General features: G+C 40.2%; 1 protein-coding gene across 1 annotated transcript; it reads right to left on the reverse strand.

The window, feature by feature from the left end:
* Window positions 1-700: 700 nt before the first annotated feature.
* On the reverse strand, window positions 701-9937 carry LOC146483894 (uncharacterized). Its single transcript, XM_085105222.1, has 2 exons — window positions 8673-9937; window positions 701-4946 (listed from the first exon to the last, which is right to left on the reverse strand). Exon 2 carries the CDS (start codon window positions 4919-4921, stop codon window positions 2000-2002), a length of 2922 nt encoding a protein of 973 aa, XP_084961348.1. The 5' UTR covers window positions 4922-4946; window positions 8673-9937; the 3' UTR covers window positions 701-1999.
* Window positions 9938-10033: the final 96 nt, after the last annotated feature.

The raw sequence follows: 10033 nt of genomic DNA on the forward strand, positions 1-10033 counted from the left end.
CAATTGAGCTGTTACATTACTGTATATTGACTCATGTTCTTTTATGCAGTGATTGACTGTGGTGATCCAGGTAAACCTATGCACTGAGTGTCAGGAATGTTCGAGTCGGATTCTTTTATGGTGGCTCTGTGGAATTCACTTGCAATGACAATTACAAACGTGACGATGCATCAAGAATCATTTGCAAAATAGATGGCAACTGGAGCAGAGCTCTTCCAAGATGTTTAGGTTAGCAAGTTACGTGCTACGTTTCTCATTTTAGAGAAAAAATTTCAAGAGGTTACTGTTAATTAATATCTTTAACTTAAATAATGAATGGCGATTTGCTTTTGGCATACTCTGATACATTTTGATAGAAACCAGCTTTTCGTGTTTTTCTTCAGCGGAAGATTTTTTTACTTCACAATAAAAATAATAATCCCTACAGGGAGTTCTCCGTAAAGTAATAGAATTCAGTACATTGAATTGTAAAACATACATTTTCTTTTTCATTCCGTTTGTTTTGCAGCGCCTTGTTCTAACCCTGGAGCTCCACGACACGCCAGACGGACAGGAAATGCCCTCAGACATGGTGAAACTGTCCGGTTCAGTTGCAACAGAAACTATCGACTGGTTGGATCAAGAGAACTAACATGCAACAACGGAGAATGACGCGGTGTGAAGCCAAGATATCGACTCAGGAAAGCACGAAAAACTTAAATCCTTCCTTGACGAGTTTATTCCAAGTGGTGTTTATAAAACAAACTTTTTCCTTTGGTGTTTTTATGAAACAGATTTTAGTGGGGAGTTAATTAACTAATCATAAACCAAATATTAATAATGGAAAATTAATGAAAATTAAAGAGTTAATAGCTGTAGTTTAACGTGATTTGAGTTCCATAAACCGCCATCCTCAAGCCCTTTATGGCAGGAAGCCCTCATTTCAAACTAGTCTTTGGCGGTGTCTTCACTCAACTGCGCTCAGTTGGGACAAGGTCTTGAATAGAGAAACCGCAGAGTATAGGGCGACAGATAAAGGTATCTTTAAATCTAAAAAAATGGAGGCCCACCAATCGGCAATGGTTTCTGCTATAGTTCGTTTGTTGACATAATCTTTCTAGCTCATCTCAGTGCATTTAATCCATGTAATCGTAACTTATTTCATGTTTTTCGGGCCCGCAGTTATTGCCTGGCACTGTCTGCGTCCCTGTCTGTATCTGCGATTTGCGTCTTTATTTTAGTTTTTTTTTTTCTTTGTTGTGTATTTCTTGTACTGTATTGTAAATTAAAATAATCTGAGTTGAGAGCTCATTTTGCCTTTATTTAGTAATTATTAGCGTAAACGGGTACATAGCCGAGGTAATAGAAACATTACATTACCCTGTATAAAACAAATCTTTGTCATCATACATTGAGACGCTTCCGGATTTTGTTATAATTTCCTCATTTTACGTTTCTTGGAAACTTGAGTAAGGTAGGGTAAGCCTTTTCAAGAGGGTAACACGTAACAGTAACTAAAATTACTGACAAACTTGCGGCCCTCTAAAAAGAAACAAAACAAATTGCATCAAATAAAAAAACCTATATTTACTATAGAGCTATTTACAATGAAATGTTTACAATAAAATTTTCCAACGTAATCAATAACCCATAATAAAAGTTCAAATTGTTAAAAATAGTCAATAAAAATGGAAATACGTGTATTTACAAAGAGCTAGGGTTGACTTAAACCAGGTAATTTTAATTGCCGTCTAGTAGTGGCAGTCACTGTTTGCCCGAGGTATACTCAGTTACAGCTATACTCAGCTTTGGAGATCAAAAAAATGTTTAACGAAAACTGCATACTGCAAACATTTGTAGCTATTCGCTCATAACATTCTCGAAATCTTCGATTATACATTCCTGATTATCTTTTGGCACAAAAAATTAACAATTTTCCCATGAATTCATAAGCGGGTAGGAAAACGACAAAAATATCTCTTTTTTCGTGTTCTTTTTTTTTTTTGGCAGAAATTTCATCCTAGCACTTTATGGTTTGTCTAGGAGGTTGCTCCAAGGAACTGGCTTTTACGTCCTCGCATTTCCTCTTTCTAGAAAGAGATGCGTTACACCCTTGAGAGCTGATTTCGCCTAGACCTTGAAGTGCGTCAACAGCTTCCTTCACGTAAAGATGATCTTCGGGAAATTCATAGCGTCGAAACGTGTCCAGTGCTTCTTTGTAATAATCTACAGCGACACTAACGTTGCCTTTCTTCTCACTCAACTCACCCAGAAAGTGGAAACTTCTGCCCACACGAAGCTGGTTCCCAATCTCCTTTCTAATGTTAAGCGCTTGCTCCAAAAAGTCTCTGGCCATATCATAACGTGAGCAAAACATGTGGACTCTTCCTATATTGCTCAGACAAATCGCAACCTGTTCGTGTTTCTCTCCATAAATGTCACTGAGGAGAAGAAGTGCTTCCTCTAGGTATTTTTCTGCCTCATCATAGCGACAAAGGAAAGTGCACGTTACTCCCATATTGTGTAAACAGCGTGCTACTGTTTGGTGCTTCGCGTCAAAGAGTTCTCTAGAGATGAACAGTGCTTCCTGGTAAAATGGGAAAGAGTCCTCCGTATGGCCCATCAGATTTCCTAAACAGATAAAGCAGTCCGCCACATCTCCATGTTTTTTATCTCTATAAATTTCGCGAAAAATAAGGAGCGCCTCGTTATAACATTCCTTAGCTTCCTCACTGCGAGAGAAATTGTAGTTAGCTTTGCCCAAGTAGAGTAAGCAATCGGCCACAGATTTACTTTTCGCGTCAAAAATCTCACGCCTGATGGATAGTGACATCTCAAAGTAGTTGATTGCACTTTTAAACTCGCTGAGCTGAGCCAGAGCGCGTCCACAAAAGAAAAATAGCAGCGAAGAGGTTTGTTTGTCAACATTGAGTTCAGTCCCATTGATGAAGTTGCGCACTTCTTCTAAACACTGTTTAACGACTTTCATTTTTCCATATTTGAGGCACATTAAGGCACAAGAGATGAAGCACTCGAAAAAGTCACATAATTTGGTGACTTTGGTAAGCTCACCATAAAAGTCCAAGCAAGTGTGCCCAAACAAGATGACGTAAGATAAGAAAACACACAGATGTTCCACAAAAATCTTTGAGGACGAGTTATCTTCTTTCGTAAGACTCTGAAAAGTCCCCAATGCTGCTGAGATAACCTCATGTTTCTTTTGAGGGAAGATTGTGACTTCTGGGTTAGTTTTGATGGCTCTATAGACAACTTGGTGAAGCCACAGGGTTCGTTTACCCTCTTCTGAATTGCAAGAAATTTGCACAAGGCTCGAGTCCATTAACTTTGAAATCACCTCTTCTTCGTCTAAGTCAGGCATTCGTTTAAGGACGAAATTTACGACAACTTCCAACAGGATTGGTACTGGGGCGCAGATTGATAGAAACTGAAAAGTGTGAAGTAAAACTTCTTCACCCACTACAGTTCTCTCGACGGCCAGCCGTACAGCTGCAGGCATTGATTTCGTATAGCCGCTTTCGCATTTTCTCTTGATTTCGCCCATCGCTTCTTCTTTTCCGCTTATGAGTTTGTTCAAGTATCTTTCCCAGTTAAAGTTACGACAACCACGGCTTCGCACGCTACAAACGTACCAGCCAGCACACGCCAATGCTAAAGGTTGATAGTCAAGAGTTTCTGCAACTTTTTCCACATTTTCTTCATTTGTCATCTGGGAGGCTTTAATGAGTAGACTGACAGCATCGTCAGGATGCATGCCTCGACTAAGACATACACAGCGACTATGAGAACCATTCTCAGGTATTGTGCTGATGTCTTGGGTGGTAACGAGGATTTGTCCATAACCGTACTCCTTACTGCCACAAGTTGGCCAGAATCGACGTACAGCATCTAAGTTGACGACGTTGTCGATAATGATGAGCCAAGAGGAGAACTTGTTCATTTTAGGCGTTACTAGCCTTTGGAACTGCTCCAGCTTTTCTTCAATCTTATCATTTGATGTCGATATTCTACCAACCGCAAATTCGGTACACCCTAGAGCTCTGCTTAGGCTGTCGTATGAGTTAAATAGGGTGTCAAGTGTTTCTGCATTTAAGGTGGCCACAAAAGTGAGTTCATCAGGTGAAATATGTTGGTAGAATGCTTCTCCCACCATTCTAGCAATCTGACTCTTGCCACAACCAGGATTACCTGAAATATAGACAGTGGTGATTTCTCCGTTACTGTTAGTCTTAAGTTCGTCCATGTGCTTTAGAATCATAGACACCTCTGATTGGCGTTCTTGAATGACATGAGAGGGCTTAGCAGGAAGGTTTCCTAGAAACGTCTTCGGCTCAGCATGTAATTCCTCTTCAAGTGCAGATGATTTTTCCTGCAAAGCTCGAAACGCTTCCTGCTCTTTCAGCAATTGGTGCACTAGAAGTCGTAGTTCCTCCGTGGGGAAGCTTTGTTGGTGAGCAATAGCTCTTGTATCAGTCACATCAAGATTTAATCCCAGGAATGCAGCCTCTACTCTCCCGATCAACCTTTTACAATCGGTATCGTTGATGGCACCTTTAGAGACATGAGCATAAGCGTCATTGCGAAACTCGCGAAGGTCGTTTACGTGACCACGCACTGTGGGATTCAGCGTGGTTCCAATACTGCTTGAGTAAAGAATCCCAAAACATAAGGCCGTGCAGTCCCACTTGTCTGTTTTGCCATTCCCCATGATTATCAGTATTTTTGCATTTTTGCGTTTGCTGGCCGGAGGTTCTCGTTTCTCAAAGTCTTGTCCATTCTGGGGCGAGTCTTGCCACCTTCCTGACAAGGTCTGGAATTTTTTATCCCATTCCTGTTTGAAAACTGTTCGTAGTCCTTCGGTGACGATGTTGACGGTGGTGTCACAAATTTTGAAGAAGTTTAACTTTTCCTTAGAATACTCCATATTTGTTTGTGTCAGGACCAGGACCCTGAGGCAAAGAAACAATTGTAAGAAAGTATTTGTTTCGCTCAGAAATTTCGCATTTCTTTCACGCTTAAATAGAAGCCGAAATGCACCCAACTTCAGATACACCTGAAAATCCTCCTCTTCTAAGGCTACCAGCATTATGCCATTGAGTCATGCAAAGTGAACCCAGAGTACTTGCTATAGAGCCTATACAATTACTTTACAACTGGGGCCTAGGCCCTGAAACAATAGAACAGCGTCAACGATATTAGAGGTACTAAAGAGTTGCTAGTGTTTTGAGGAGCTTTTGGTTCTAAGGATGACCATGAGTAGTCAAAATCAAACTTAAACAATTTATTGTTTCAGGTTTTTCTTAAACAGCGGCAATGTAGAGCCATAGATACTCTCGTCAGACTATTTTCATAGAAAATTGCAGCCATATTGTCAAGACCTTTGTTTGCGATATGAAAGATGAGATTTTCTTTTAACTTCAGGGAAATATTTACACGGGATACCCGCAGGGCAGATCGTGTCAAATTTTCGGTCGGGTAACTTTTTTTTGTCCTCGTAGTCACAAATCTGCACATTAATTTATGCATTAAACTCTGCTCTCTCTCCTAGAAGGGATCTATTGTTCTGATTACCGAGCTTAAGATCCGACGACGGCGGGTGTCTATGACGGCGGGCGGAAGTAAAAAAAGTTGCCAAATAACTTCCGGACAGCCGTCGTGAAAAGTTTCCCGCCGTAGCGGGGTCGTTTACGACGTCAAAATGCCGAGTTTGCCGTCGCGTCTAAAACATGAGTAAAATAATCCCATTTTAGGTCTTATTCGGCGAATATTCTTTGATACTTTCGATAGCTAAAGATTTTTCAATCTTAGTGGATCGTTTTATTTGAGTATTTCATGAAGAGAGAAAGATTTTAAAGGATTAATCTCCGTTTCATTTTGTCGATGTTGGCGGCAAACCACAACCAGTAAGTTTTTTTTTCCTTGATGTACTGTTAGGAATGAGTATTAAAGTCAATCATTAAATACCCTGTTTGAATTCTGTTGTGTTGTAGCCAAATTAGACGGGTCGTCCTTCATCAGCGGAAATAACGAGTCAACATTCAACAATAATCTCGGCTCAGTTTGTTGACAACACAAAATCGAGCTTGTTTTGATCCAGATCCATCCGACAGTTTTGAATTAACAAGGAAAAGGGCGAAGGAATCATCGCAGAACCAAGTTTTGGTCTATGCAATATTTAGTGAAGAAGATACAATATTTCAACTATATTCCAAAGTCATAATCATGTCGTGGCACGACGTGATTATGGCTCTGGAATGGTGCGATGATTTAACGAATTGTTATATTTACAAGTTTGTTTTAAATCTGGTTTGGAATTGTCTGTACGCATATTTACATGTTGTCTTGTTACCTGCATTGAAAATATGTAATTTTAAATGGCAGAATCTTTATGGAATGGGTAAAAGAAAAAGAAAAATCTGGATTTTTCGACTTATTTTAACCGTGCAAGAGAAGAAATCTGCCCTCTGAAATTTCTCCGTCGTCGAAGCTTTCAAGGAGGGGACCACGAGCCGATCTAATCGAAGCTATAACTACAATAAAAATTATTGAACACTTTCTTCAACTCGCAGCCGTCCTCCGGTCTGTTTCTTAAGATTTACTTTTCACGCCTTACGACGGCGGCCTCTCCCCAGTTTTCCACGGTCACAGCTGCCGTCGCAGACACCCGCCGTCGTCGGATCTTAAGCTCCCTATGTCTTCAACAAAAACGACCCAATCAAAATCTATTATCGGCACGCATATCACGAGGGAGGGGATCCCCTCATCCCTGCCTGTGTGACATCAAATCACAATTTGATTTATTCATTAAACCTGGATTAAATTCTGCTCTCTCCTAGAAGAGGTTCATCCCTACCTGTGTGACCTCATCATTTGAAAGGTTGTTTTCGTTCAATGGCGGCCAAATGTATGAATTTAAGACTGTGATCTCCCGTTTTCAGAAAGAAAACAAGCTTTTTTCAAGCGGTAAATCGAAATAATAACTTCCAAGTAGTACTCGACAGTTTAAACGGTGAAAATTGGAGAGTTCACAGCGAAGAAATTACGCTTTGACAAACAGATCGAATAATGCATGCGAAGGAGCCAGACCAGTTTGTAACTGGGTTGTCCGATTGCTAAATGAGAACCTAATTGCTATACAGGGGAATTCCTCGCGCTTTATGCGGACGCTTTGATCCTTACGTTTTCTTTAACTTGGAGACAGAAACCGTTCTACATTGATTATTTTTCAATAGTGAACGTGAGTCTGAGATCCCCTTATCTGTATCTGTTTCCCAGCCCCCAGCGGGGTCATGACGTTCTCAGAAAGTAATCTCCGGTATGATTTCCTGTAACACAACGATAAAATATCACACAGTCTTTCTGAATAAAACTGTTCAATTATTTCAATTGCGAAGGGAGGATAGTTTTAAAAATCTGCGAAGCACACAATGCGAATAAATGAGGCCACATTAAGCATCCCGTGAAAATGCCATTAGGGGCATTTCAGGTTTACCATTTTGTTTGGGGCATACGAAAAAAGGATGGTTGATAGTTAGACAACAATTTTACTAACAATAGACCCACGGACTTTTTGACTAACAAAAGACGGATCGAAATGCACCAATCACTTTTTACAGTCTTTTCACAGCCAATAACATCACGGTTTACTGACAAACGACCAATAACATCTCGACTACGTTGACCAATCAGGTTAACAACCAGAGACATATATACCACCTACTGACGTCCTCTGAAGATGACCTGCGCTCAGGTTGTCGAAACGTCAGTCAAAGCCACCACAAACAGTCCTTCTCAGGACTACACTCACCCGGATGATCATAATTTACGTACTTTTAAATGTATCAGTCGTTCAAAACTTCATAATAGGATAGGTTCAAGTTCTTGTTGAATAACGACATAAATAGGTCACGCTACCGCACACTGTTAAGCTACTCACTATCAACAACAGAACAGATAGTGAGTAGCGTAACCAATAAGAGAACAGAGAACGCTAGTATAAATTGATACTAAACTCTTATTTTCCCCTGGGGGCATATTAGAATCTCAGTCCCGTTCTCCCCTGTTACAATCAAAGCCGCCACCAGCTTTTCAGACAGTTGCTAATTGGCAGGGTTTATTCAATATATACTATAATCAGCCTGGAATAACAAGGGAAAATGGGGGCATTAAAAAAAAAACAAAACAACCAACAACAACAAACAACAATAACAGTGACGGAGATAAATTGAATATAAACAATAGATTAACCGCTGTGAGATAAATTTCGGGACTTTCCCTTCGAAAATGAAATCGAAACAAATGAGAAACGTTTGACCTGGGGTTGTTTTTGGATCGTTTACGTCAATGTTTTGAATTTGCTACCGTCGATATTAAATCTGTTGCTAGTAGCAATAGCTTTTACGTACAGTATATTACGTACTGATAACCATGAAACGGCAAAAAGTTGCTTAAACTTTCATATTGAAAGGCATACATGTTGTTAACACGCGAACTCGCGCACAACGTTGTCAAAACTGTTCGAAGTATTTTTATGCTTTCCCTTCAATGGCCTCCATTTGAGATAACTAGCCCTCTCTGCCCGTTATTTTATTTTATTTAAATCAAACGACACGAACGGGTCTAATGCGTGACAAAACGAGCACGAGCAATAACCATGCACAGCACTGATATCTCACCTGTAGAGTTCCCCAAACTGGAAAACGAGCCATTTGCTTCAAAGTCTTCGCGTCAAATGCCAGATATTCGCTCGTTTTCAAATTCATACGCAATCTCCATGCCTAAACATGAAATGTACCATCACCAGTGGCGATATGATGCTTGGCTAAAAGCTATTTACATGTTCCTCAGTCTAGGTAAAACGTTAACTTTTCCTATTGCGTTCTCCCGCTAAAACATTTTCTTGAACAGAAAGCTGTAGCTTTGAAATTTGTCGTCAAGAATTCATTACCGATAAAGCATTCTGATGCTACGCTATTGGATGAAGAAAAGTGATTAAAAAAAATTACAGGGACTTTCCCTATCTCATTCAAGGTACCGACGTAATGGTTTAATTCTGTTATTCTGTGTGCGTCGGTCGGAAAAATAATAAATGTAGAAAATACCATCAAAGGTCCTTACGTTTTCATTCCTCTTTCCAATTCAGATTGAACCGTCGATCGAAATAAACTGTATTAAGGGACTTGTTTCATGGACTAGTCCGCTGTAGGGTTTACACGATGGCGGGGACAAGTCCCTTGAAGGGTTTACACGCGGGGACCTGTTTCACATCGAAATAGCAAAATTTATGCCGTTTTCACTGAAATTCAGGAAAGCGTAGAGACGAAAAAGGAGCGGTCCTAAACAGTGAAACCGAAGTTACAAAATTAACCGCAAAACATCGCAATTTTACACGTCAATAAAACAGGACATTGTCGATCTATAAAATTAGTCACTTATATATTTACAATTTGGAAAAACGTTTTTTGGTTTCTTCTAGAGTTTAGTATACCACTGATCCAGAACCGAAAAATAGCAGCTATTCAAACAAGGCCTTTAATACAAACAAATTCAAGATTTATTCTCCAGGCCATGTCGAATAAAATTTCGACCAAACGATCGGCCGCCATCTTGAAAAGGAGTTCGTAAGTTATGGGACCTAAAATATACTTATCAGCTATTGGTTTATTTTCATTTCGTCGCCGGGACTTGTCCCACGAACAGTTCACACAATTTGAGGGGACAAGTCCCGGGGACTTGTCCCATGAATTCAAGTCGCAGGGACTAGTCCCCTCGTGTGTGCCGATCTTAATATTTTCTCGTCTTGTTTCTGCGCATTTTTCAGTTCTTTTTAAAGTTACCTATTTTGGTTCTTTGCGGCAATTTTCTTTGCCATGCAGCAAAATTACATTTGTTCCCTAAGCTTGCTGCTGGGGAGACTGTACAGAATGTCCTTTCTTTTATCTGGCATATTTTGCTCCCTTCTCGGCATTCGTCCTCAGACTCCACGCCCCAATACCTCCCCTCTCCCACCTCTGGTTGCGTGAGTGCACTCCCTCCA

The sequence above is a fragment of the Pavona decussata genome, unplaced genomic scaffold (genome assembly GCF_977016875.1).
Source record: "Pavona decussata unplaced genomic scaffold, jaPavDecu1.1 SCAFFOLD_37, whole genome shotgun sequence".
Classification (NCBI taxonomy): Eukaryota; Metazoa; Cnidaria; class Anthozoa; order Scleractinia; family Agariciidae; genus Pavona; species Pavona decussata.